Genomic DNA, 27,999 nt, shown 5'->3' with positions numbered 1-27,999 from the left:
CAGGCGTTCTTTCGAGGAACAGAGGGGACAGAGGGGGGGTCCTGGAGCAGGTGGGGCCGCAGCATGCTCCTGGGCCAGGGTGGGAGCCGACCGTTGGTATGCCCCTCCCCTCCCAGGCCTCACCCTCACCCTGGGGTACCTTGAACATAACAGGAAATTTCAAATAACAGGAAACCAAGACCGGGCAAGTGTGCAGCTCCACCCTGCTTGGGGCCAGCCACCCTGGGCCTCACTCTGCCCTGGGGGACTGCCATGAACAGCACGGGGTCCCTGGCGGAGGCTCTTGAGGCCTGCCAGCAGCTGGCGGCCGGTGGGCACAGCCAGCTCATCATCCTGCACTACAACCACTCAGGCCGGCTGGTGGGGCGGACCGGGTCTGAGGACAGGGGCCTGGGGATCCTGCAGGGGCTCTTCGTGGCCATAAGCTGCCTGGTGGTGCTGGAGAACCTTCTGGTGCTGATGGCCATCGTGACCCGCATGCAGTCCCGGCGCTGGGTCTACTACTGCCTGGTCAACATCACGCTGAGTGACCTGCTCACCGGCTTGGCCTACCTCGTCAATGTCCTGCTGTCCGGGGCCCGAACCTTCCACCTGGCACCGGCCACCTGGTTCCTGCGGGAGGGCGTGCTCTTCATGGCTCTGGCTGCCTCCACCTTCAGCCTGCTGTTTACCGCCGGTGAGCGCTTCGCCACCATGGTGCGGCCAGTGGCTGAGAGCGGGAACACCAAGAAGGTCCGCGTCCTGGGCTTCATCGGGCTCTGCTGGCTGCTGGCTGCCCTGCTGGGCCTGCTGCCCCTGCTCGGCTGGAACTGCACGTGTACCTTCCAGAACTGCCTCCAGCCTGCTCCCGCTCTACTCCAAGGCCTACATCCTCTTTTGTGTGGTCATCTTTGGCTGCATCCTGGCCACCATCATGGTGCTGTATGGGGCCATCTTCCGGGTGGTCCGGGCCAACAGGCAGACGGCCTCACGCGCCCCATTGCGTCGCAATGCCCGCCGGCTGCTCAACACGGTGCTCATGATCCTGGTGGCCTTCGTGGTCTGCTGGGGTCCACTGTTTGGCCTGCTGCTGGCCGACATCTTTGGCTCCAACATCTGGGCACAGGAGTACCTGAGGGGCATGGACTGGATCCTGATGCTGGCCGTGTTCAACTCGGCCATCAACCCGCTCATCTACTCCTTCCGTAGCCGGGAGGTGTGCCGGGCTGTGCTGGGCTTCCTTTGCTCTGGGTGTTTCAGCCTGGGCTTGCGAGGGCCTGGGGACTGCCTGGCCCAGGCCGCCGAAGCCCACTCTGGAGCCTCTACCACCGACAGCTCACTGAGGCCCAGGGACAGCTTTCGGGGCTCCCGGTCGTTCAGCTTTCGGATGCGGGAGCCCCTGACCAGCATCTCCAGCGTGAGGAGTATCTGAACCACAGCCGGGGAGGGTGGCCCAGCCGCCGGTGTGTGCCCACGCAGGCCCTCCTCCCGGCCTGCAGGAGGCCCAGGACGGGTGGCCAGCCTGGGAGCCTGCAGGGAGGCAGCAGGTGGCTGGGATGGAGAGGAGGGAACCAGACAGGTGTCCCAAGGCCCTGTGGTGCTTCCCAGAACCCCCAGGTCTGCTAACACCAAGTGGGTGTTTCATGGTCTCTTCAGAGAAGGAGAGTGCCCTGGAGTGGGGACACATGGGGTTGCTACGTATGCCCCTGACTCCTGTGTAATTCTGGGGAAGTCCTGGCCCCTCTCTGGGCCTCAGTGGGGCTCCCAGGTGGCAAGGGGCAGGCTGTGGGGTCGCTGCCCTGGCAACATGGAAGTTTAATGATAGTATGAGATGTCTCAGCCTCCCTCTTATTCATGTGTGTGTAGAGGGACGATGTCATGGGGGCTGTGCGTTTGCTGAGATGGTGCAAGGAGGCATATCTGTGGCCAGGGAGGGCCTTGGCTGTGTGCTTGGGAGGGTGTGGTTGTGAGGGCAGAATGGGTTGTGCCTGTGTGCAAGTGCTGGCGTGTCTGTGTGTGCACAGACATCTCTGTGTGTGGCAGGCCTCTGTGTGTGCCTGAGGTTATGTGTGTGCACACCTGTCTGTAACCAGACCACTTTGCCCAAAGTGTGTGAGCATTACAAGGCTGCCAGGTGGGAGGGACAGGCAGCGACAGTTGACACCCGCCCCTTCTTGTTCACTTCCCCTTTCCCTACCCCATCTGTCATCTTGGGCCATCCAGCAGCCTCCCTCATCCACGTCTGAGCTCTGCATCTCTTGAGAACCCAGTCTGGGAGCCAGCAGAGGTCTGGGTCCTGCTGGCCTCAGGAAACTCACTCCTCTAGAGTTCCCTTTGGCACTAACTGCCTTGCCTTTCCCCATCTGTAAAATGGGCTGGTAACAGGCAGAACCCACAGCACAAGGTTGTTGGTACATGCTCAGTGCTTGCCATGGTGCGTGGCATCCAGTGTGCCCCACAAAACATCCAACATTGGCTGAAGGCTGTACATCTGCCCAGGCCTGTACATGGCTATTGAGAGCTTGATAAGTGGTCAGGGCAACTGAAGAACTGAATTTTGAATTAGTTGTCATCTAAATAGCCTTGGGACTCGTGACAGCCGTATTGGACAGTGCAGGTACACACCCTCAATACGCGGCCATCTTTGGCTAATAGAACATTCTCTCACTCCAGCCTCACAGGACCGAGCCATTGTCTGCGGGTCTTTCTGCCTCCGTCTTGCCAAGTTCTTGGGGCAGCACCCTACCTCTGTTCTTGCTCTGCATGAAGGGGGTTGTGATGACTGGAAACCATTTACTGCACCATCCAGCGTAGCAGCCATTAGCAACGTGCAGCTACGTATAATGAACTAAAATGAAATGAAATTTAAAAATTCAGTTTCTTAGTGTATTGGTTGGCTGGAGCTGCCGCATCAAGGTGCCACAGACGGGGGGCTTGAACAGCAGACATTTATTCTCTGCTGGTTCTGAAGGCCAGAAGTCTGACATCAAGGTGCCAGCAGGGTTGGCTCTTCCCGCGGCTGTGAGGGAGCATCTGTTCCTAGATTCTAGGGTTGCTGGCAATCTTTAGCGTCTTGGCTTGTAGACGCATCAGCCCCATTTCTGCCTTCATGTTCACATGACGTTCTCCCTGTGTGCCTGTCTGTGTCCTAATTTCACCTTTTTATAAGGACACCAGTCATATTGGATCAGGGTCACCCTACTCCTGTATGACCTCATCTTAACTCATTACATCTATTGACCCCATTTTACAATTTGGACGTCCTGGGAGTTAGGATTTCAACCTATATATATTCAACCCATAACAGTCAAGCTACCACATCGCAAGTATTCACTAATGACATGTGGCTTGTGGCTACTGTTTTGGACACTGTAGATACAGAGCATTTTCATCATCATGGAAAGTTCTGTTGGACACTGCTGGATAGAGTTCCTGGCATATATATGGGTGCATAATAAGCTGGAATACTTCTTATGTTTTCATGATGCCTGTTCCGGGTGTGTTTATCTGGGATGGCAGTAGGTGGGGGAGGAGGAGTTGGTGGAATTTGGGGTGAGTGGAGCTTGGGGTGCCCCAAGCTCTCAGCCTGTGCTCTGGGCCTGTGTTCAGCTGTCTTGGTAGCCCCATCTGCCCTGCCCATTCTTTGGGTCTCAGCTTTAGCATCACCTCCTCCAGGAAGTCTCCCCTGATTTCCCTCCATAGACCTCCTCTGGACTCCCACAGCTGCCTATGTGTCCCATTGCAGCTCCGATCACCCTTGGTTACACATCTATGTCCTCCCTTGGACTGTAAGCTCTGTGATAGTGGAGATTGTTGCAATGTCTGGGTCACTGCTGTATCCCCAGCACCCAGTACAAGGCCCAGCACACAGTAGGTGCTCAGTGACCTACAACTCTGGAAACACTGGACCCAGCAGCATTTCCTCCACTGAGCCTCAGCCCTCCTTGACAGGGGTGGAATTGTCCCCCAAAATCCTGACTTCTGCTTGGTAGATGGCTCAGGCATCTGTAACCCATTACTGTTCCCCAGCTGTGCTGGACACCACAGACCTCAGCTTCCTTATCTGTCAAATGAGCATATTGATAGGCCCTGCCCTCCTGGGATGTTGATAAAGCAAGGCATAGAAAAACCCTTAAACTATTATGTGTATGCTTTCAAATGAAGAATAATAACAAAGCCTTATACATCACTTGGTGCCTGGCATTGCAATCACCTTTATATGAACTCATTTGATGCCCACAAAACCTCTCATTAACTCCATTTTACAGATGGAGAAACTGAGATCCAGAGAGGTTAGGTAACTTACTCAAAGTCACACAATGGGAAGCAGCAGAGCTGGGATTCATACCAGGCAAGTGGCTTCTTGATCCCTGCTTGTTACTACCTCTTGAATGAATGAATGAATACCAGCTCTTTTCCTCCTTGGAAAAACTCAGAATAAATGTTCCATTTCATTCTTTGGGCTGCCTGTGGTTTCATCTCCACAGAGCAGGATTAGTTGAACCTCCCCGTTTTACAGACAGAAAAACCAAGGCTTAGGAGAGGAGGTGGAATAGGCAGCTCTAGGGTCCAAGCGTCATTGTCTGAGCCAAGTTTAGGCCCCTATCTTGACCTGTCTATGGGTGAGTGTGTGGTGTGTGTGTGTGTGTCTTACATGTTCATAGCCTGGCCTGAGAAAATGGGGAGCAGATGGAAGATGCAGGTAATAAATGTTTGGTAATGCAGAGTACGTGGACCAGAATGAGTTCTCATCTCTTCCCCTGCCCTGCCAGGCTGCTTCTGACCCCTCGGGCCTAGAACCCCCCTGGAGAGCCCTGAGGAATGGCCAGAAGCAGGGGACATAGTTGGGAGGGGTGGGCTGGTGTGTTCACTTAACCACTGTGTGTCAGGCTCTACTCTGGGCACTGAGGTTCCAGCTATAAACAATGTGGTTTCTGTCCTCATAAGGTCCCACTCTGGTGGGGGTGACAACACCAAGACAAGAAATGCCCAACATCATTTCAGTAAGGACCTAGCCATGCAGAAAGGTGTGGGAGAGTGTGCTGCAGGCAGAGCAGATTGCAAAGACCCGGAGGCTGAGCAAGTGGGTGCATTTTCACATCTACACCTAAGGAGTGCTTCATGTGTGCCTTCCTCTTTCTGAGTCAGTTCATGTGGATTATCTGATTGAATTCTTATACACCCCTGAGGGGAGGGGAAGAGTGTTTGATTATTTTTATTTATTTATTTATTTATTTTTTAAAGATTTTATTGGTGAAGGGGACTTTATTTGGGAACAGTGTGTGCTTCCAGGACTTTTTCCAAGGGAAGTTGTTGCCCTTTCAATCTTAGTTGTGGAGGGCGCAGCTTGGCTCCATGTCCAGTTGCTGTTGCTAGTTGCAGGGGGCGCTGCCCACCATCCCTTGTGGGAGTCCAACCAGCAACCTTGCGGTTGAGAGGATGTGCTCTAACCAACTGAGCCATCCGGGAGCTCAGCGGCAGCTCAGCAGCAGCTCAGCTCAAGGTGCCGTGTTCAATCTTAGTTGCAGGGGGCGGAGCCCACCATCCTTTGCGGGACTTGAGGAGTTGAACCGGCAACCGTGTGGTTGAGAGCCCATTGGCCCATGTGGGAATCGAACCGGCAGCCTTCAGAGTTAGAAGCATGGAGCTCTAACCGCCTGGCCACCGGGCCAGCCCCGTGTTTGATTATTTATCATATTTTGCAGTTGAGGAATCTTCATCTTCAGAGAGGTGAAGTGACTAGCCGAAAATCACACAGCTGGGAAGTGGAGGAGCTGAGACTTGACCCAGTGCTGTTAATCAGCACAAATGCCACTATATTGGAGCCTGGGATGTGAACTCGCTGAGGACCAGGGCTGCTGTGCTCTGCACCCTGATGCCTCAGTCTCCCCATCTATACAAGGGGGTGTGAGTTACTTATGCCCCTCAAGATCCCTGGCTCTGAGATGGGGTTCTTAGGGTGGCCAGATTAGAAAATACAAATTTGGGACACCAGTTGAAGTTAAAATTCTGATGAACAACAAATAATTTTTTACTGAGTATGCCCCCAAATGAATAAGCATAATTATGCATGAACTTCAGGCTCCAGACTACAAGTCCCACAATCCATTGCGTCATCCTTTTAGGAACTTTCTATCATGATTTCGTCTTTCATTCATTCATCTAAAAATTGTATAGACCACCCACTGTGTGCCAGACCTTGTGTTAGGTTCTGAGGATACATAACTGCACAAAGCTGACCAAAGTCTTTGCCCTCATGGCGTTAACATCTACATTCCTTGGGAGTTTAAGCGATATTTTTCTCAAACTTCTTCCAGGAAGACTACAAATCCCATGAGCCCTTGTGTTTGCTCAATTGGACTACAATCCCCAGAAGACCAAGCACACTAAGCGGGTCCCTTATATCTTCAATTCCTAACTTTTTTTCCTGGTCGCAAGGTTATATCCTGCACCAGCAGGCGGTTCCTCACTTCGCGCAACAAAGACAAGGTTTAAGTAAGTTTTACTTCAAGTAGTTCTATTTTAAGTCTCCGTATTTTTCTGACTTCGAGTTTATGTGAAACTTCAGCAGTGTTAGCCCAACAGCCCACCGCGGCTTCCATTGGGGAATAAATAAGTGGGTCTACAACTCCCAGGTCGCTCCGCGCGCGCCGTACGAACTACGCCTCCCAGGAGGCAGCGCGGCGGGCGGGCGGGCGGTCCGCAGCAGTGCCCGCAGGACCCCGGAGTTGGCGCGGGCTGCCCAGCACGGAGTCTAGAGGACCCCGCCGGCTACCCATGCTGAGGTGAGTCCGCGGGAGCTGCCGCCGTCGTTCCGTCCTTGCCGCCGCCCAGCGCGGCCTTGCCGCCAGCCAGGATGCTGGAGGAAGCGGGCGAGGTGCTGGAGAACATGGCTGAAGGCGTCGTGCCTGCCGCTCGGCTTCATCGTCTTCCGCCCGCCGTGTTGTTGCTGGTGGCGCCGCCGCTGCCCGCCGCCGACGCGGCGCACGAGTTCACCGGTCTACCCGCATGCAGCAGTACGACCTGCAGGGGCAACCCTACGGTGCGTGCACTCCGGCCTCTCTCCTCGGGTCCCCGCCAGTCTCTTTTGGCCTCCTCTCCGGGCTCCTGGCCCAGCCGGCCTCCTCCCGCCCTCCCCCGGGTCCAGCCGCCCCGCGCCGGGATGCCCCTTCACTCAGCCCGTTGTCTGCTTCTCGGGCCCTAGGATCCGCCACTTCGGCCTGTCCAGCTGGAGTCCAGCCCCTAGATCCTTACCCAGGACCTCAGGCGTCAGAGCCCGGATGCCTGGACCCTCCCCTAGGCCCCCCAGCTCCCCTCCACAGTGTCCTAGGTCCCATAGCCCCACTTCGCCCGTCCCTGACAGGGGCTCCGATCCTCAGGCCAAGCTCCTCCTGCTCCTGGACCCCTGGGTCCCCTCAACGTTTCCCAGCTGGGCCGGAGTCACGCTGCTTCGGGCCCTTCCCCGGACACCGCGCGGGTGCCGCTGCTCACTGGGTCATGCCCTGCGCCCAGGGCTCCACCTGCTTGGTTGGAGAGGATCCTTCCTGCTGGGGGTCTGCCAGGCCGAGCAGCCAGCGCGGTGTTCCAACCAGCCCCAGCCCTCGACGGCCCCTGGGTACCCCCGGTGCTGTTTGTGCAGCGTGCACATTCTGCCAGCCTCAGAGATCAAGAGCGCTGATCGCTCACCACCCGGGGCTTGGCCCCACGTCAGGACCCATCTCTCCTCGGTCAACTCTCCTTGGTCCCAGTTCATGAGCCAGAGCCCTCAGAATTCCTTAGCCTCCCCCTCCCCAGTTCAGCCCCAGCGCCTTTAGGTTCCTGAGGGTCCCTAGGACCCCATGTCTTGTTCCCACCTTTGGTGCATACCCCCCCTCGGCCCACGTTCTTTACCCCCAGCTTTCTGGACCTCCTCTTGGTCCGTCTCCCTAGGTTTTCTGGATTGTCTCTGACCCCTGGGCTGGATCCTGCATAACTCCTTGCTCCCCCACCCCTACTTCCTCATCTGACTCCTCCAGTGCCCAAGTCATCCTAAATTCCCTCGTCTCCTTCCAGCTATATAGCTGTATCTGGTGTTCCAGAACTTTCTGGCCACTGGTTTCTCTTCCGGCCTGGTGCCTTAGGTCCCCTGAAGTCAAGGCCTGACTTCCTCGTAAGGGAGCCCCCCCGCTCTCCAGTTCTTCTGGTCCCCTCATCTCTGCAGGGTCCGCCTCAGGTCTCTAGGATCGGCCACGCCTGTGTCCCCTGCCCCCAACCCCTGTGAGGCCCCTTGGAGAGCCCCCCGTCTCCGGCGGAGACGTCCAGACTTCCCCTCAGGTCCTCTCACCACAAAGGTACAATTGTTTCTGTTCAGAGCAGTGGTTGTCAACCTGAGGGTCATTGGGGTGATGGATTCATAGTTGTCACGACTGGGGGTGCTCCTGGCTTTGACTGGGTGGGGGCAAGGATGCCCTCCCAGAGAATGATCCAGCCCCAGTGGCAGCAGTGCTTAGGGGCTCTGACCCACGGCCCCCGGCTCTGGAGGGCTGGGAGGGAAGCCCCGGAGCGCCGAATGTTGTGGACATTTCTGTGCGTTATTTGACCTTCTCCTGGGCAGGGTCTTTACCATCACTGTGCAGTGGGACTTCTGCGACAGTGGATGGGTTCTGTATTTTCACTGTCTGATACAGGAGCCACCAGCCACAGGTGGACACTGGCACTTGAAATGTGGCTCGTGAAACAGGAAAGGAATTTTTTAGCATTATTTAATTGTAATAAAGTCAAATTGCCACATGTGACTGGTGGCTGCCTTCCTGGTCTAGAGTTTTCGTTGGTTTCCAGAGGAATCCACAATCCAGAAGGCCCGGATCCTAGAACTGGATAGAACCAGTTTCTCCAGATCCTGGGTCTTGCTTCCTTCCGTTCACCCCTGTCATTCTGTCCTGACTCACACTGGGAGCCTTGCTAAGAGCCTCCTGTCCTGCCCCTCCAGCACACCCAGCTTCTCTCTGGCCCCTTGGGCAGCCGTAATCCAACGGCCTGCATGCCCCAGAACGCCCCCTGACCGACTCAGCACTGTCCTGTTGCACCTGATGTGGCTGGCCTCTCTTCACTCCAAACCTGCCCAGGAAATGCTGGCGAAATTTGCTGAGTAGACAGGTGCCCTGGCCCTGTCTTTCTGATCGCACAGTTGCCGTCTCCCTCTTCCTCCATTGCAGATCCCTGAGGCACCTTCTTTCTCCCCGGCCTCCTCCGGCCTCTCCCTCATCTTTCTTTTCCTCTTCCCTCTGTTCCGAGTCTTGTGTCACCCCGATCCTGGGATTCCTTTCCATTCTTTTCTCCAACTTGGCACCTCCCCCAACATGCCCTCTTTCCCGGCCCCCATCTTTGTTGCTCCCAGTGAGAAACCCAGATGCTGTCTGGCCCACATGGGGCATCAGTAGAGACTGTGGGCTCCGGGGGTGATAGAGGGAGCCTGGCGGGGTGCCCACCTATCTTAGCCAATTGCTGCTTGTCTGCAGAGCCGGGAGGCAGAGGCCTGGCTTGAGAAACTTGGACGAGGCCTGCAAGTGGGGCTTGCATGTCTGCACCCCCAAGGCTGGTCCCACCAGGCGATGTCCCCAGCACGGATTGGGGTGGACCATCGCCCGGGGAGAAGCTGGCGGGATAGTCGCTGCTGTGGAGGAGGAGTTGGTTGTCGCAGGGGAGTCCCCTCCTGAGTCTGAGGCATTGCTGCTTGTTCTCCAGCAGCAGAAAGGTCTGCTGTGGCCCCAGGGAGCCCGGGTCTCTCCCGGAGAGCTGCTTGGCTAGGTCCCTGCTGAATTCAGTCTCCCCAGTGTCTTTCACAGCGTGTCCCAGAGCGCACACCTCAGGCTCCCCATCTCTGCTATGACCTGCCTCTCTCGCTGTCATTTCCCAACTTCCTGTTCATGGCCTGTTGAGAAACGGTTGGGCAGCTGCCCAGGAAGGAAAGGCGTGTGCCGTTTGTGTTGTGGTGTGAATTGGGCTGAGGGAAATACACCAGGTAAGGGCCACAGGTGTGGCCTCACCCCCACCCCTGCACACAGGTGGACTCTGGCCCTCCTGGGGCGACTGCTGCTTTAACAGCACTTGCCGTGGGCCCTTGTGTTGTGGTTACTGGCCTACTCATGCCCATCTCATTTGATCCCCTAGAAAGTGGGGGTGTTAGCACCCCAGGGCCCATGCTGGGCAGACTTGCCAGGGCTCTTCCACCTGGGACTGGCCCTTCACCATTGCTATAAATAAAGTTGTGCACACAGCCATGCCCACTGTTGCCGTGTCTGACAGCAGCCCTGAGTGGTCATGACAGAGCCAGTGTGGCCCGCCCGGCAAGGCGTTGATCCTCTGGCCCTCGACAGAAAAGTTTGCAGCCCCCCGCTCAAGTCTGGTTCCACTGTGGGAACCAGGACCTCTCCCCAGGTGTCCAGTGCTGTCCGCCAAGCCTGGCCTCTGCCAGTATAGAGCAGGGGTGAGGGAGGCTCTGCCGGCTTCAGCTTCCTGTCGGCAAAGACGCTCTCTGCCCTTAGGACACTCAGAGTCTGGGGGTGGCCAAGGTGCTAGCGTCCACCTGGCTTTGCTCTTACCCCTCCTTCCCACTCTGGCCTTGTGTCCACCCTCTGGGAAGTGGAGGTCCTGATTCCTGCCCTGCAGGAGCTCCAGGCCCAGTGAAAAGACACACACAATAGGCTCCACAGGCTTCCCTCCATGTCCCTCCCTGAGGTGACATTCCCATTTGAGGGCCCCGAGGAGGCTGAGGGCCCAGATAGGTGGGACATGGGGGAGGAGCCTTCCGGGCATTCCAAGAGCTTCAAGGACATCCTGAAGGTCCTTGCTGCCCTCCCCCTGCCAGGGCTCCTGCAGAGGACTGCCTAACGCAGAACCAAGTTCCCCAAGTTCCCCGGAGGATTGGGGGTGGAGGCAGAGCTGCCCAGCCCAGGGCACATGGCCCACCTTTACTCCTTGGTCACAGGCCCCCTGCTCCAGACACAGCCTTCCCCATTCCCAGCTGGGACGCTGACCCGCCTGTGTCCTGCCTGCCGCCTCTCCCCACCAGCTCCTTAGGGCACTCCGTTGGAAAGCAGGCCTTCTCCCATCTGTCCACTTTCCCAGAGAGTGAGTTCCTGGAAAGCAGAGCCAGGGACCTGGGCTCCTGGCCCTGGGCCTGAGGCTTAGTGGAGCCTAGCACAGGCCCGCTTCTGAGTACCTGGATGCCGCCTCCCCTGAGCGTCCGCCTGCAGGACTGTGCGAGGGCTGGCTCCCCTTGGGAAGTCTTGCTTCTCTGTGTCCTTATTTTGAATGCTCACTGCCCGGGGGCCTCATCCAGCCCCAGCGTGGTTAGGGTTTGTTTGCTTTCTGCGGCCTGCAGCGTGTGACATGTTCTGGTCTCCTTGCTTGCCTTTGCCATTGGGGCAATTTGATGTAAGAATCAGGATTTCTGACAGCTTTCCAGCAGAGTGCTGGTGGCTCTGGCGGTGGGGCAGGCTGCCTGAGCCCCCCGTCTGTGGGGACAGATGGTTTGCTGCTGTGGCCATATGTACCTGTGGGAAACACGTCCACGTTAGCCCCTTCACGGTCCTGCGTGTAACATCCACAGGCTTCTTTGGGACGCCTTTCTCCGGCAGAACCCTTGGGGCAGCAGTGCTCACGTGCTGTGTGCCCAAGGGGACCCTGCTGGCCGTAGAAGAGCTCTCTGCGCCATCCGGGTTCCCACGCACCACTTCTTGGCAGGTGGGGGTTGGGGGTTCAGCTGTCTGAAGGAACCTCGTGAGTGGCTGGGGTCCAGGCCAGGACTCAGCCTCTGGGTCCCTCCCTGAGTCTCTGGATCTTTCATGAGTTTTTAGAAGAGAGGCAAGGGATGGCACTTGGGTGTAGAGCAGTGGTTCCCACCGGGGTGACTGCCTCCAGGGTCACTGGGTCATGTCTGGGAGGATCTGTGGTTGTCATAATGGGGTGCTCCTGGTATTGAGAGGGTAGGGACCAGGGATGCTGCTCGAACGCCCACAGTGCCCAGGACGGCCCCCCACAGAGAGTGACACGACCCCAGTGTCCACTGTGTTGAGGGGACAGACCCTGGCATGTCTGGAGCTTTCACAGGGTCACTGGGCACTTGGCATTCGTTCACTCCTTCTCCTGGCTGGTGTTCATCAAGAGCCCGTTGGGCCCGGAGTGGCCGTTGATGCTGGGTTGACACTGCAGTGAACGAGGTCCCTGTCCCTGGAACCCCAGTTTAGTTAGGGGAGTAGATATCTGTAAACATCCCTGGTGGTGCTGAGACTCCAGGGAAATGACGAAGGCGATATTGGAGCCATGGGTGGGGGGTCCCTGGGCAGGAGGGCCACGGGGCTCAGGTCAGTGGGGCCAGAGTTTGGGTTTGCCCCAGGGTGGCTCAGAGCCATGGGAGCCTGTGGATTTATCCGGGGGGAGGGTCTCAGCTTTCATTCGGTTCTCAAAAGGCCCTGCGACTGTCCAGATTCAAGTGGGCCTTGCATTCGTGGACAGCTGGATGCTGGCCGTGGCAGGCACTTGTTGGGGTGTTGGGCAGTAGGCTGGCGGGACCTGGGGGTTTCCGAGTTGGTCTGCGGGACGAGGTCCTGCTGCCCCTCTGAAGGAAGCCCGCCGCACGCCCGCAGGCACGCGGAACGCCGTGCTCAACACGGAGGCGCGCACCATGGATGCAGACGTGCTGAGCCGCCGCTGCGTGCTCATGAGACTGCTGGACTTCTCCTACGAGCGGTACCAGAAGGCCCTGCGGCAGTCGGCCGGCGCCGTGGTCATCATCCTGCCACGGGCCACGGCGGCCGTACCCCAGGACGTCATCCGGGTGAGACCCCGCCCCCACTTACCACGCAGGCTTAGGTCCAGAAGCTTCCGTGGTAAAAAGAACGCTGGGTTTGGAGTCAGCCGTGTGGCCTTGGGCCAGTCATGTCACCTCCCTGAGCCCTTGCCCTCTGTCAGTGGTTCCTGGGCCTCAGTGACTCCGCCCCCAGGGGACACGGTGATATCTGGGGACATCTGTGGATGTCACGACTGGGGGTGCTTCTGACATCAGGTAGGTGGGGCCAGCCCCCACAGTGCCCTGAATGGCCCCCCACAGGGAATGATCCTGCCCGATGTCACCAGTGCTGAGGGGGATAGATCTGCTTTTGAATGAATGGGGGTCTGATGGGCTCCCCTCAGATCCTGCAGTGAAGATGCTTCTGCAGAGGAGAAGAGTGTGGGGAGCCCAAGCTTACTGAAAGCTGGCTGTGCCAGGCAGTTCATGCCCTCTGTCTGTGTGGGAACCTGCACCGCCAGCTTGGGACGCCAGTACCCACTGCCCACTTAGAGCTGAGGATGTGATGGCCCGTGGGCGCGGGACCGGCCCATAGTGTCGCCACACCTTGCCCCAGCGTGGCCGCCTCCAGTGCCTGTTCAGCCCATTTCCTCTCTGCTGCGTATCGTCCGGGGGCCCCGGGCATCGCCACACCTCACCTGTCCCCCGTCCCCGATCCCCCTCCTGCCTTATCCTCTTCAGCAAAAGCTTAGCCTTATTAGCTGCCTCAGAGGAGGTGTGCTTCCAGGCTCTGGCCCGCCTGCCCTCCGGGGACAGCTGTTGGGCACCCCTCCCCCATGCCACCTTAACGTGCGTCTCTTCCACAGCAATTCATGGAGATCGAGCCTGAGATGCTGGCCATGGAGACCATCGTCCCCGTGTACTTCGCTGTGGAAGACGAGGCCCTGCTCTCCATCTACGAGCAGACGCAGGCCGCCTCCGCCTCCCAGGGCTCTGCCTCTGCCGCCGAAGGTGCGCTCGGGCCCTGCCCTGGACCTGCTGTGTCACAGGACTCTGCACTTTACGGCCCCACCCTGCCCCACCGCTGATTTCCAGGCAAACAAAAGCTTGAGAACCACTGATTTGGAGGGAGGTATTTTCTGTCTTCAGCCCTTGGCTGTTTATGGAAACGTGGTGTTCTCTGTCCGTTTTACCTGCTGCATGCTAGGGTGGGGTGGAGGGCGGTCAGCAGAGTTCTTGGGGAGAGGAGAAAGCCCGTTTCCTCCCACCCCATAGACTGGGGTCGCCGTAGTGAGCTGGGAGCAGGAGTGGGTCACTGTCAAAAGTAAGATAGCAAAATTAAAGAATTGCAGCCTAAAGGAACCACCCAATGCTGTGTCCTCACCTATAGAAATGGCAGATGTAACAGGAATTAAATATTCAGAGCTCACCCGAGTGGATTAGGCACGCAGACTTGTCCACACTGGTAGACTCAGCCCAGCTCCTTGGGGAAACAGTTTGGCGATACATGTTGCAGCTGTAGACAGAGATTCCATCCTCTTGGCCAGGTGGTTAGCTGCGTGGGACGCTAGATTGGGGGTTGGTAAACTACAGCTCTGAGTATGGTTGTCAATAAAGTTTTATTGGCACACAACTGTGTCCATTCACTTACCTATTGTCTGTGACGGCTTTCATGCTACAACAGCACTGGTGAGTGGCGGTGACAGACCGTGTGGTCCTTTATAGAAAAAGTTTGTCAACCCCTGGTCTAGATCAAAGTCATGACAACAGCCATCTGCCTCATGAGTTTTTGGGAAGACCTAAATTTCCAGTTAGAGCAGGAGAGGAGCAGTCTTCCACTTAGTGGGATATTATGAAGCCATTAAAAATGACATCGGGGTAGAGTTTTGAGCATTGTGGGATAATGCTTATTGTATATTGGTAAGTGGAAAAAACAGGATATAAAATCGTAAATATTGATCGTAGCTTAGAAATAACTTGTTTATTTCGGAATAAAACTTAGAAGTTGCAAAAGTATTACAATTCCTGAGGGGCACGCCTCTCCCAGCTTCCTCTGATGCTAATACCTTACATAGCCGTTACAGTTGTGTCTTTAAGTGTGTAAAGAACAAAAATGGACTCAAGACAGTGAGAACTCACAGGCATTTTTAAAAGTCCCTGGCCCCAACTGACAAAGTGGCATCCACAGTGGTCTGTCTGCTTGCACTGAGCGAGGGGGGCTCTGCCTCCTGTCGGCACGAGTGGGTTACAAACCTTTGGGTGCCCACGCTGTTTTGGCTTTGGGGGCTGGGCTGGTGGGTCGTGGCCCATCCGATGGGAAACTCATGTTTCTGGGTCACCTCTGGGGTGACCGTCTTGTGGATGCTGAGTCGGTCCTTGCGAGGCTGGGTCAGAGGGCACGCACGTGCCTCTGTAATTCTGGAATGGAGCCCTAAGGGCGCCCCACTCACTCCCTGCCCGCCCGGGGTGACTGTCTCACCAGCTCTCATCGTGGGTACCAGGTTCTTGGCTGTGTCCAGTCATCGCCTTGTGTTCTAGTCCGTGTGGTCAGTTCTGCACATGGCTTTGTGTGGACTGAACCCCTAGGGTCCGGGGTGCTGGCTCTGGTCGGAGAACTCCCAGGCTGACCCCCTCTGCTCCTGTCCGCAGTGCTGCTGCACACAGCCACTGCCAATGGCTTCCAGATGGTCACCAGTGGGGTCCAGAGCAAGGCTGTGAGCGACTGGCTCATCACCAGCGTGGAGGTGAGTGCCGAGACCACTGTCGTCCTGCTGCCCAGAGGCCGTCAGTAAGAGCCTGCCACCGAGCTTGCTTGTCCGCAGCCCTGTGCTGGACCAGGCACTGCCTGCAGTATTAATGGGGCGCCTGTGGGCCCAGACCCCCAGGGGCTTACACCTGCTCCACAGTCCCCCTCTGCCCCGTGTCAGCTTGCAGGCTCGGGTAGAAGTCGGGGTGGCAGCCACATTGTCAGCCGTCCCTGCCCCTCCAATACTAAGTGAGTCAGCTTCAGGGCTGTTACAGAGTCGGTCAAGAACCCCATGCTTTTCTCTGAGTACTTTTTGAGCCCCACTGTATGCAGGAGGCAGTGGTGAGCAAGATGCCATCCCTGCCTTAAAGAATTTCTCCCATGTATTCAGAGGGACCTCAGGGACGTCCAGGCTGAGAGGCTTGGAGCCAAGTGCAGGGGCAGCGAGGTGGGGACCAGGGCTCTAGGTGGAGCGGGCTGCCCTGCAGAGACCGGGCGGAGAAGACAGGCCGGGCAGGCTGACTGAGGTTCGGGGGAGGCCACGGTGGCGTCTGAGCAATCAGTAACGGTGATCAGATGAATACGTCCTTTAAGGCTGCATAAGAGGTTGTAGGGATTGGGCAGAGAACACCCACCCGAGCCAGACGCCCTGTTATCAGGCTTCCAGAAGCTGCGTTCAGCAGCAGTTGGTCTGGTTTCCCAAGGGGTCACAGCAGACGGAGCCACCAAGGGTCTTGTGGGCTCTTCTCACCATTTGGGGGTCTCTTACAACCTGTCAGCCCGGATGCTGTGATCTTAGGTTCTAGAAATGTCTGCTGCTGTGAGCCCTCTGCCATCCCTGGAATTCACATGGGAAGCAGGGGCCAGGGATGAAGCAGGGGCGCTCGGCCTCCCTCCCACTCTCCCCTGCCAGTGCTGGGATCCGGACCCCATGGGCTCTTGCGGGGGGCCCCATTCCCGATTGCACTATTTCTCCCCATCAACAGAGTTCTGTCCTCCGAGATAGTGGCTTGGAGCTCAGCCTTTGAAGGATGGGCTTGTTTTCCATGGGGAGAAGCGCTCTGGAAGAAGAGTGAGCAGATTCTGGTAGCTAGACCCATCCGTGGCCAAGGCCGGCCCTCGGCCTGTACCTGAAATAAAGTTTTATTGGCACATGGCCACACCCATTTGTTCATGTATCGTCCATCAGTGACTAGTCACGATAGAGACCATAGAGCCAGCAAAGCTAAAAACACGCCCTTCCCCCTCGTGCTGGATAGGGGCCGCCTGGGCTATTTGTGGTGGTCAAGCCCCCAGGTGGCTGGTGCTTCACAGGCTGTCTTTCCGCAGGGGCGGCTGACAGGGCTGGGAGGAGAGGACCTTCCCACCATCGTCATCGTGGCCCACTATGACGCCTTCGGAGTGGCCCCTGTACGTATGCGCTTGTGTCGGGGAAGCGGGGGTGGGCACGCTTCCTCCCACACAGCTCTGGCCCAGCGCAGCGGCAGAAGCATCTGTGTGGACAGTGGCTGCGGTCAGAACAGCACCTCCCCCTGGGAGGGCACCTGTGCATCACCACAGGTCTCCATGAGGACCCTGCAGGGTAGGTGTCATCGTGGAGCTGAGACAGGCTAAGCTGGGGTGGGTGTCGGAGCCAGGGTCCCACAGCAGCTAGGTGGCTGGGCCAGGAATTGACCCAGGCTGTCTGTTAGGGTCTCCAAGACCCTTGGTTGATAATTTGCCGGGAGGGACCCCAGGACTCAGCAGGTGGTCACTCTCATGGCAAGCTTCCATTGTCCCCTCTTGGCGGAGTCCCGCAGGATGCACTTAATTTCCCCAAAATGAGTTGTGACAATGTGTGTGAGGTCCCAGCAGGCTCACATAGACCTAGGCAGTGCCCAGGGTGCTCACTGGAGGCCGGTCCCCTCTGCTTGGCACATATGAGATCCCAGACTCCAGGAGAACGGGTTCTCAGCGTGAACCACATGGTTACACGGGCCGTTTAGGGTCGGAACCCCAGGAGTCCGGTTCCAGACACTGCTGAGGGCCAGCCTTGCAAGCCGGCCTCTCTGAGGATAGAAGTGTGCGGCCCGCTGAGCCCCGCTGCAGGCCTTCCCGGGCCGTGCTCTCAGTCCAGAGAGCAGCTCTACCTCCTCCTTCAAGAAAGTCTTGCTTTGAAAGAACAATCAGCTGAACCAATCAGGGTGCTGACGGTGGTGGACCTCAGCCTGGCATGAGCACCTGACCATGCCACAGATGGGTGACAGCTGTTACTGGGCCACACCACCTGGAAGGCCACGGCCGTCCTTGAGCACGGCTGGACAAGCTGGGGCCCAGAGACAGGCCCTGAACAGTCAGCTTGGAACACACTTCTCCATTGTTCATTATTCCTTTTTAGACCTTTTTGGGCTTATTTTTTACTGTCTGTGAAATTAAAAAAATTTTTTGAAATATAATTCCTATAACATGGAATTCACTCTTTTAAAGCATATAATTCAGTGGTGATTATACCATTATGGTTGTATAATCATTAATTCCACAATGGTCCTTCACCCCAAAAAGAACCCTGTCTCCATTAGCAGTCACCCCCACCCCACCTCCCTCCCCCAGCCCCTGGCAACCAGTAACCCACTTCCTGCCTCTGGATTAGCCTGATCTGGACATTTTACATAAATGGAAGCACTGTGTGGCCTTGTGTGTCTGGCTTCTCACTGAGTGTTACGTCACTTCCTCCCTGTGACTTTTAATACCATCGATACACTATATGTCGGTTGGTGGACTGTGACCTGGGAGGGTCCCAAGCCAGTACGGAACCCAAGATTTTTTTCTTTCCCCAAGAACCAGTCGCCCCATTGGGAATACTGTTTCCAGTCAGAACCCAGATGAGTAGGGGGAGCTTTCACGGCGCAGAAGGCTGGTGGTCTGGCTGGAGGGAGCCTGCGCTGACACCCCCCACGGTGGGGGCATGCGGGTCCCCATGCACATGCCGAGGTTGGACGGTGACTGCCCTGGTGGCACAGCTAACTGCCGGGCACAGGGCAGAGTCAGCCAGGAGACCCAGAAGGGCCCTTGAGTGTCCAGGGTCTCAGCCCTGTGGACATTGTGGTGCCGTCAGTCTGGGGTTCTGAGCAGGGGAGGGCAGCATTCCCAGCTGTGCTCTAAATGTGGACAGGGAACAAGATTGGGTACAGAGTGCTGCTGTTGCTGTGGTGGGGATTGTGAGGTGCTGTGCGTGGCCGAGGGGGTGACTGCTGGCCTTGTCTTGCCCGCCTGCAGTGGCTGTCACATGGCGCTGACTCCAACGGGAGCGGAATCTCCGTGCTGCTGGAGCTCGCCCGCCTCTTCTCTCGGCTATACACCTACAAACGCACCCACGCCGCGTAAGTGATGCCAGGAGGGTGGAGCACATGCTGATGGCGCCACCCCAGTTACATTTGAGCCTTGTGGCCCAGGGGCGGGTCCAACCCCAGGAATAACGGTGTGTGTATTGAGGGCTGTGGGGGCCAGGCCTCTCCCACATCTACTCCCTGGAACCCCACCCTGGAGGCCCTGATGCTGCTGGTCCCAAGAAGGGTTGGGATGCTTTCAGCTGCAAGTAATAGAAATAGTCACTTAAACTAGAGTTTCCCCATCTCGGCACTGTGGACACTGGGCCGGGTCATTCTCGGTTTGTTCATCCACATCCCGCACTGCCCTGGGGTGAGTGTTGGTCTCCTAGAGCTGCGTCACCAAGCCCCCACACGGGGTGGCTGAAAGCAGGTATTTCTGCTCCCCACTTGTGGAGGCCAGAAGTCCAAGATCAAGGTGTCAGGTCTGGTGTCCTCCCTAAGATTCTGAGGCAGGGTCCCACCTGCCTCCCCCAGCTTCTGGGGGCTCCCTGCAGCCCCCGCAGTTCCTTGGCTTCTGGCTGTGTCACTTGAGTGTCTGCCTCCTTCCTCACATGGTCCTGTCTGACTCTTTTCCTGTAAGGAGCACTGTGGCCCTGGTAGGATGGGTGGGCTGGGGGGCAGGGGAGGCCCAGAGGTCTCATTCTTTGTGACAGCCCTGGCTTTGGTCCCAGAAACAGTCTGAATTCCTTTAATTCTCGATCCTCCTGGGTCTGTTTCCCGGTAGGTTGAAACAGGTCATCTCGATTTTGAGAGCTCAGAGAAGCCTCTGGAGCGGTCATCCAGGGGTGACTTTGCCCCCAGGGTGATGTCTGCGGACATCTGTGGTTGTCACGACTCGGGGAGCTCCTGGCATTGAGTACGTGGCGCTGCTCAGCACCCACAGTGCCCAGGATGGCCCCACAGAGGTGACCGGTTCTGTTGGAAGCGGTGGGGTGGTGAGGAAGCCCTGTCCTACGGGCTGGTCAGGGATTTCATACTTGAAGGAGCCCACGCCTCCTTGTCGGGGACCTGGACATCCCGCCACACTGACAGCTCTGCTCCCCCCCAGGTATAATCTCCTGTTCTTTGCCTCTGGAGGGGGAAAGTTTAACTACCAGGGGACCAAGCGCTGGTTGGAAGACAACCTAGATCACACAGGTTGGTGGCCCCCAGCTGGCCTGGGTCGCGGGGTCAGGGGCCCTAGAGGGGTGAGGGCCCCCGGTTTTTGCCCTCCCCCTGTCAGCTCCTGCTGCTCCCACAGATTCCAGCCTGCTCCAGGACAATGTGGCTTTCGTCCTCTGCCTGGACACCGTGGGCCGCGGGGACAGCCTGCACCTGCACGTGTCCAAGCCGCCCAGGGAGGGGACGCTGCAGCACGCCTTCCTGCGGGAGCTGGAGATGGTAGGTGCCCCTGGGGACGAGGGAGCCTTCTGGATAGCAGTTCGACCCAGTGCCAGGCCTGTGCTCGTTTCACAGATGGGCCCCCTGAGGCTCAGGGACTCGGGGTGTGTGGGACGTCTGCCCCAGTGTCCCTCGTACGCTGGTGTTCACCATCTTCCAGGTGTCAAACCAGGTGCTTTGCAAACCCTAGGGGCTTGCGTGAGCCTCGGTTGGGTTTCCAGGGGGCAAGTGGGTTTCTCCCCATTTCCAGATGCGGTGGTTCAGGGCGGGACTTGGGACCCTCTGTGCTCTCCGCCCTGCATGGACGTCTGTGGAGCGAGCTGGGCGGAGGGGGACCCTCTGCAGCCTGGCGGGGTATGGCCCCACCCCCATAGCCTTGGGCGGGCTCTGCCTGCGCCTCCCTCCGCAGGTGGCCGCTCACCAGTTCCCGGAGGTGCGCTTCTCTATGGTACACAAGAAGATCAACCTGGCGGAGGACATCCTGGCCTGGGAGCATGAGCGCTTTGCCATCCGCCGGCTACCTGCTTTCACCTTGTCCCATCTGGACAGCCACCGCGACGGCCAGCGCAGCAGCATCATGGATGTGCGGTGAGTGCGGCCCCAAAGCCCCCACAGCCCGCAGCCGTCTCCCGTCTGCTGCGTCCTGTGAACAAGCTGCGTCCTAAATCATGTCTTCCACAGTGGGGGGCTAGCGGTGGGCACGGCGCCTGGAGGCAATGAAGCCAATCTGTGGCTGGCGGGGGAGGGGTTGGAGCCAGCCTGGCAGCGTGAGAAACAAAGGAGGGTGGCTCACCTGGGCTCGCTCAACAAGGGGTGCTGGGGCAGGGAGGACATGGCAAGTGGCTTGGGGTCCCGGCCCCTTTTCATGACCCCTAGACCCTGAGCACGTCAGTTCACGTGTGGCTCCTGCTCCAGGCCTTTGCACGGCCGTGTGCGGCCTGGAGAGCTGTGTCGTCTCCCTGGACCCTCGTGCCTCCTTGGGGGCCTCCCCACCCACTCCATCCTCACTGTCTCTACGGACACTGGGAGTTGCTGGCCTCTGCTGTTTTAGGACCTCACGTCCCCTTGGTCTCCCCTGGTGGCATGATAGCCCTCAGTGGGGCTGGGTTTTATGGTGTTGTCAGCTACCAAACCCTGAGCCTGGGACAGTGCCTGTGCCCTCTCGTTGGCCAACCCTGGGCATCGGCCTGGCTACTGGACGTGCGTCTGCTGGGGAGATGAGTGAGAAGGTGGTCCTGGAGGGGCCCAGCCTAGAGAGATAACAGGCACAGCGGGGTCGTTGGCTGGTCCTGGAGCATCAGGGAGGCTTCCTGGAGAGCTTCTTGGAGGAGGTGGCAGTGAAGCTGAGGTACCTGAGCTAGAAGGGCATTCCAGGTCAGAGGGACCTGAGAGCCAGGGAGAGTTGGTGGAAGGAGGCACAGGATCCAGACAGTGAACCCAGTGACATTTTACCCCCAAAGTTCCTCCTTTTAGGTGTGTGTTGCCAGCAGTCCTTGGTGTCCCCTGGTGTGTGGCTGTATCACCTCAGTCTCTGTCTCTGTTGTGACATGATTATCTCTGTCCAAATTTCCTCCTTGTAAGACCACCAAGCCATTGGATTAGGGCCATCCTACTCCAGTGTGACCTCATCCTAACTAATCACGTCTGAAAAGATTGATTAGTTCCAAATCAGGTTACGTTTCCAGGTTGGGTGGGTGTGAATTTGGGGTACATTCACCCCACTACTGGACGTTACATTGATTTTGCCCTCAACATCCCATGGAGGTAGATGCCCTGACCACTCCCATGCCATGTTCCAGATGAGGAAACTGAGGCTTCGAGGGGTCCAGTCACCCTCACAGGGAGCCAGGCCCACTTCCCCGTGTCCCCGAGGGCGCTGCACAGCCTGGCGGGGAGGGCAAGGCCCCCATTTTGAAGCAGAATCCGATGTGTGGAAAGGTGCCCACCCTGCCTGAGGAGGCTGCGGCTTTTCTTGTTTTCATGATTGGATGTGTGATTGCTCTTGTTGTTGGTGATTAGAAGTGATGCTGATTCCAAATGCACGGAGGTTTCTTTCACGTGTGTCCTTGCAGGTCCCGGGTTGACTCCAGAACCTTGACCCGCAACACGAGGCTCATCGCGGAGGCCCTGACTCGAGTCATCTATAACCTGACGGCGAAGGTGAGGCCCGCTGCGGCCGCCGCCGGGGGGGGCCGGGACCTGCTGAGCCAGCTGGGCCTGCACTCAGGACCCGTCCCTCCCTCTGTCTGCAGGGGACCCCCCCAGACATGCCGGTCTTCACGGAACAGATGGTAACCGCCGGGCCGGATGGGCAGGGGCCCAGGGTCGTGGGGTGCAGGGCTCCTGTGACCATGGCCGCGTCCCTCGCAGCAGATCCAGCAGGAACAGCTGGACTCAGTGATGGACTGGCTCACCAACCAGCCGCGTGCTGCCCAGCTGGTGGACAAGGAACGGCACGTTCCTCAACACCCTGGAGCACTACCTGAGCCGCTACCTGAAGGAGGTGAAGCAGCACCACATCAAGGCTGACAAACGGTGAGGCGCACACGGCCCCCACCCTGTCTCGGGCGGAACCGCGAGCGGGCTCTTCTGGGGGCTGCCCCCACCCTGGGTGCCCGATGGGGCAAATACACAGTACTGGGCGAAAAGTAAAATGATAACTAGAAAGTACAGGTGCCCAGTTAAATTGAGTTCCAGGTAAGCAACAAATTGTTTTTTAGTACAAGTGTATCCCACGCCATGTTTGGCACACTGAGAGCCCTGTTCCTTGTTTGTATGAAATCCACACAGAACTGACGGCCTGGGGTTTCTCTCCCCTCTGGTCCTGTGTGCCCAGGTCCCTGTCTACTCTTGGTGCTCCTCCCCACCGCGGGCCCCCTGGGTTGTGTCTTTTTTCTGCTCACAGCTCCCAAGCTCCCAGCTGGGCTCCCTGTGGTAGGAGGAGCACCTGCGGGCGTCTGGCTTGGTTGCCCTCGCTCGGCCTCCACCTTCGTCCCAACTCGTGGTGCACCGGGGAGACAGTGCTTAGACAGAAGAAAACCGAGGCTCAGAGTGGACCCCACAGCCGTGGAGCCTGGGTCTCTGATTCCCAGGCCACGGTCACCTTCCCTCTATAGAAATGTTTCCTAGACCAGTAAAATTTTAGTCACTGTTTTATTTTTAAAGAGTATGTTTTAAACATCCAAAACAATAGGAAAGAAGTTCACTTCAGAATAAGGACAGTCCTTCCGCAGGAGGAATAGTGGCAGCCTTGAACAGACACACACGGGGTGCTCCCTGCCATGTTCCGGGGCTGGTGGGACCCTCCAGGTGGTCTGGTGTCTGGGGGCCAGACGTGGCCCGGCGTCAGGCCGAGCCCACTGACAATGCATTCCTCTCCCCAGGGACCCTGAGTTTGTCTTCTACGACAGCTGAAGCAGGTGATGAACGCCTACAGGTGAGCTGCTACGGTCCCCGAGTGGGAGGCTGGCACCGCCCCCCTGCTGGCTAACGCCAAAGCCCATGCCCTCCCCTGACCCCTGACCTTCCCTCCCACCAGGGTCAAGCCAGCCATTTTCGACCTGCTCCTGGCCGTCTGCATCACCGCCTACCTCGGGATGGCCTACACAGCGGTCCAGGTGAGCGGGCGGGACTCAGGTAGGAGGGTGGCTGGCCAGACGAGTCCTACCTAGATGCAGGGGGGCCCCAACGCTGGCCCTGTGCCTTTCGCGGTGGGTTTTTCCTCCTGGCACCACTTGTCCCCTCACTTGCACCCTCCCGCTGTTCCCAGCACTTCAACCTCCTGTACAGAACAGTTCAGAGACTGCTCATGAAGGCCAGACGCAGTGACAGGGCCCCACCAGCACCCGGGGCCCCGCCTGCTGCCCACAACGCACAGCCAGCGGTTGCTCGCTCGGCAGCGAATCCCGAATTACAGAACTTTCTGTGTTGCTCTTGAGGATTTCGGGGATTCTTTCTCTTTGTCCTTCGAACTCCCTTGGAGGAGCGTTGGGTGGCATCCAGGGCCAGGCCACGGACTTGGGAACAAGCCGCGGATGAGCCCTGGCCCAGGGGTCAGCCCTGCAGCCCGCAGGGTGCTAAGCCAGTGTGGATGGAAGGAAAGTCACCTGGCACAGCCCTGGGGTCTGTGCCTGTCCTCCACGCTGTCCGATCCCCCTCAGTGACTCAGATTACTCTCTTCCTGTTTGTTCTGAAGAGGGCAGCGCCCAGCCTCTGGGTCCCAGGGTTGCAGCTTCTCCCTCGGAAGCCCTCTGTCCCCCACTCAGGCCAGGGCTGAAGGGATGCGTCTCCCCGGAACCCCCATTGGATGGCTGGTGCCCTGAAAGACCCAGCAGCCTCCCCCACTCCGCCTTCCCATCCGGGCCCCTGCGTCGCTTCCCGTCACTGGAGCCTCTGGTTCCTCTGCTGCTTTTTGCTGCTCCCCCAGGATGGCCAGCATCTCCCCACGGCTGTCTTCCCTGGGCTTCAAACCCCGGCCCCTCAAGGGGAAACCTGGTGCCTGCAGAGGCCCCTGGGCTGGAGGAGAGGCCACTGGCCTCAGCTTACTGCTTCTTAGCCCAGCTCCCTGGGCCTGTTGCCTAATCTGTGAGAGGATGTGTCCTGGGGGCACGACATCCATGTTGGGGTATCAAGCGGGAGCTTGCTGGAGAGAGACGACTGTGGGACCAGAGGGGGACGGTGTGGGCTGCATGGGCCTTGACCAAGCCGTCACTCCACGGACTAGACGCCTTGTGGGGTGTGAGCTCGGGGGGGGAGGAGGCCTCCAGTGCTGGGTGGACCTCAGGGAGACCCAGCTGTACCGATTCATGAGCAATACAAGCAATGAAGTGTCACGTGCTATGGGGAGGGCCAGCATGGAGGAAGAAGGGCTCCAGGCGCCCGGACACTTGAGCTGCCAGAAGGGGCAGGGGGACTGACCTCCCAACCCCCGCCCCGGCCTGCTTCCATCCCCTACCTGAAGCCAGCTAGCTGGAGGGAACTGGGCTCTTCTGGGGGCTGTCTCCACCTTGCAGGTGGACTCCCCTAGAAACTTGACTGAGTGCTCGGCCAACCCTGGGCCTCATGCCACGGGGGGACCTGGGGACGGGTGACAGCAGTGGATGCGCACTCTGGGGTTGCCGAGCGAGCATCTCCCTCCAGGGGCAGCCGTCCGGACCACTGACAGTTCAGGGCTCAGGCTGATTGTGGGACACAGTCGGATGATCAGAAAATAAAGCCATATCGAACAATCAGCTTCACGTGTCCTGTCCCGCGGCTCCTGGGTGTGTGGGCAGAACTGGTTCCTTCTGAGGCCGTGAGGGGGTCTGTCCCGCGCTCTCCCAGCTTCTTAGCGTTCCTTGGCATGGCTTCCTGTCTATGTTCTCCGCCTTCACGTGGTGTCTTATCGCTGTGTGTGTCTCTAATAAGGACACTGGTCATTGCTTTAGGGCAACCCTACTCCAGTACAACTCATCTCAACCAATTACAGCTGCAAAGACCCTCTTTCCAAATAAGGTTTCATTCTGAGGTTCTTAGGGAGATGAATTTGAGGGGACACCAACTCAGTAAAGGGGTAGGCTGTTGGGGAGGCCACCCCCACCGGCCAGGGCCCACCCTCAGCCCCATACCAGGCCACCAGGAGGTCTGTTGGGGCTCAGTGCAGCTAGCCACTCTGGGTTTTATGGGGTCCCGTTCTCTCGCTCCAGGCCTGTGAGCTCCCGAGGATCTGCCTGGTCCACCCAGTTCTCTGTCATTCCACAAACATCGCTGGGCATCTGTGTTGGGCTGTAAGATTCAGCTGTGAAGGAGAAAGGTCTGCCTTCAGGAGCTTGTGGTCTGGGGAATGAGGGAGGACAGATAAAATACGGTTTTAGAGACGTGTGCTGTGGGGAAAATTAAGCAGTGACGGAGGCAGGGTGTACTGGGAGATGCACCTTAGGGCCATTGGGGCGGGACCGAGGAAGTGAACGGTGGATCCTTCGATCCCGAGGGAGGTGGGAGCCCTGGAGGGCTGTGGGCAGAGAGGGGACAGCACCTGGCGGGGGCTCATAGGTGCCCCCTGGTGGCTGCTGAGGAAAGACGGGGCAGGTGAGCAGGGTGGAGGGGGCTGCTGGCGCAGTGATGATGGGGCCCATGGGTAGCCCCTTTTTTACACAAAAAGTTCCATTGATTGTAACCAAGAGAACAAAAGCCACCAGGAACCCAGCTGGCAAAGACAGCCGCCATCAACACGTCCAAGTGTTTTTCATCCTGGTTCCCAGTGTATGTGGATACATGTACACGCAATCTCATTTTGAAAATAGGACTCATAAAATTTGTAAAGTATTTCTGTTTACACAGCTCCTTGTAGGCATGAGGGGCGTGCAGTGAGGCGCACCCCTGAAGCCGTCACCATACCGAGGCCGTGACCGTTTCCTCTCTCCCCTTTGCAACCTCTCCCTGTGCCCTTGTCCCCAGGCAACTGCTGATCGTGCCACTACAGATTAGTCTCATTCAACTGTGAAGTCAGCCAATATTTGCCCCCCTGCGGTGTGCTGAAAATGAGAGATGCTGTCCCAGCCTGGGGCCCCAAGTCCCACTGGGGAAGACAACAAGTTGAAATAGCTGGGGGGTTGGACAGTGAAGGCTCCCCAAGGAAGGGGCTTTTGAGTGAAATCAGAATGACAAGGAGTAAGCCGTGGGATCCAGAACAGGGGTCCAGGCAGGGGCCACAGCCTGTGCAAAGGCCCTGGGGCAGGACGGTGCCTGTCATGTTGAAGGAGCAGCGAGGAGGCTCGTGTGGCTGGAGCAGAGTGATGGGGGAGAGAGGGAGGTGGTGTCAGGCCGCCTGAAGGGCCTTGTGAGCTGTTTGCATTTTATTCTTCATGTGATGGGTAACTGGGGAAGGGGTGGCCCAAGGAGAGGAGGATGTAGCCTGACTTGCATTGGAAAGGTCACTGGCTCCGCGGAGATGATTATGAAGATGAAATAAAATCAGGCTGCCCATGCCAGACACAGGAGGGCTCGTTCTGTGGGCTCCCTCAGGGATCATGAGTGACACCTGAGGCTCCCATCAGCCCTGGGTGGCAGCGAACAGTTTGGGCAAAGGCGTCCTCTAAAGGGTACTGCACCCTCCACCAGGACCCCAAAGGGGTCCAATCCAGTGGCTTTGACCTGTCCTGGGGGAGAGGCCTTTGTTTGAAGGCACTAAAACATAAGCTGCTGTCCCTTGGAACTACCGTGGTCTCTCCCCCCTTGCCCAGAGGCGTCGTCAACTGCTTGTATCCTTTTCATTCTTGAAAATAATTTGTAGGGGCGGCCGGATGGCTCAGTTGGTTAGAGCGTGAGCTCTGAACAACGGTTGCTGGTTCAATTCCATATGGGCCAGGGAGCTGCGCCTTCACAACTAGATTGAGGGATAATAACTTAGAGCTGATGAGCCCTGGAGAAACACACTGTTCCCAATAAAACTTTTTAAAAATAAATACTTTTTACATATACTTTTATACATAGATAATATTCAGCATTTTTTCGGTACAGCTTAAACGTAGGTAGCATACTGTCTTTATCTTGCATTAACTCTTGCTTTTATGTTTCATTTTCACTGCTGTATAGTACTCTATCCTGGGAGAATACTTTGAGTTATCTGTCCAATCCTTCGTGAGGGACACAGCTTGTGCCCAACTTTTCATCATCACAAACTCTTGTAGGTGCCTTTTGGCACATTGGAAAGGGAGTGTGGATTTGGCTAGAGGTCAACAAACTGCCACCCATGACTTAGTCCGGCCCTCTGCCGGTTG

General features: G+C 57.5%; 2 protein-coding genes across 2 annotated transcripts; both read left to right on the top strand.

Annotated features, from left to right (window-relative positions):
* The first annotated feature begins 60 nt into the window (after positions 1-60).
* S1PR4 (sphingosine-1-phosphate receptor 4) lies at positions 61-1,545 on the top strand. Its single transcript, XM_033135306.1, is given in 2 exon segments — positions 61-834; positions 836-1,545. Coding segments are annotated over 2 exon segments (1,158 nt in total). The 5' UTR covers positions 61-252; the 3' UTR covers positions 1,412-1,545.
* A 4,072-nt stretch (positions 1,546-5,617) lies between these two features.
* Positions 5,618-25,266, top strand: NCLN (nicalin). Its single transcript, XM_033134385.1, is given in 20 exon segments — positions 5,618-6,871; positions 6,873-6,909; positions 6,912-6,976; positions 6,979-7,021; positions 12,606-12,796; positions 13,615-13,759; positions 15,398-15,492; positions 16,824-16,904; positions 18,750-18,853; positions 19,911-19,999; positions 20,103-20,242; positions 20,652-20,830; positions 22,315-22,402; positions 22,495-22,533; positions 22,613-22,693; positions 22,695-22,777; positions 23,626-23,648; positions 23,651-23,678; positions 23,781-23,859; positions 24,012-25,266. Coding segments are annotated over 20 exon segments (1,794 nt in total). The 5' UTR covers positions 5,618-6,835; the 3' UTR covers positions 24,180-25,266.
* The last annotated feature ends 2,733 nt before the right edge of the window (positions 25,267-27,999 follow it).

The sequence above is a fragment of the Rhinolophus ferrumequinum genome, chromosome 18, assembly GCF_004115265.2.
Source record: "Rhinolophus ferrumequinum isolate MPI-CBG mRhiFer1 chromosome 18, mRhiFer1_v1.p, whole genome shotgun sequence".
NCBI lineage: Eukaryota > Metazoa > Chordata > Mammalia > Chiroptera > Rhinolophidae > Rhinolophus > Rhinolophus ferrumequinum.
Note: the sequence above shows the minus strand (reverse complement) of the source record. Positions and strands in the feature narration are given on the sequence as shown.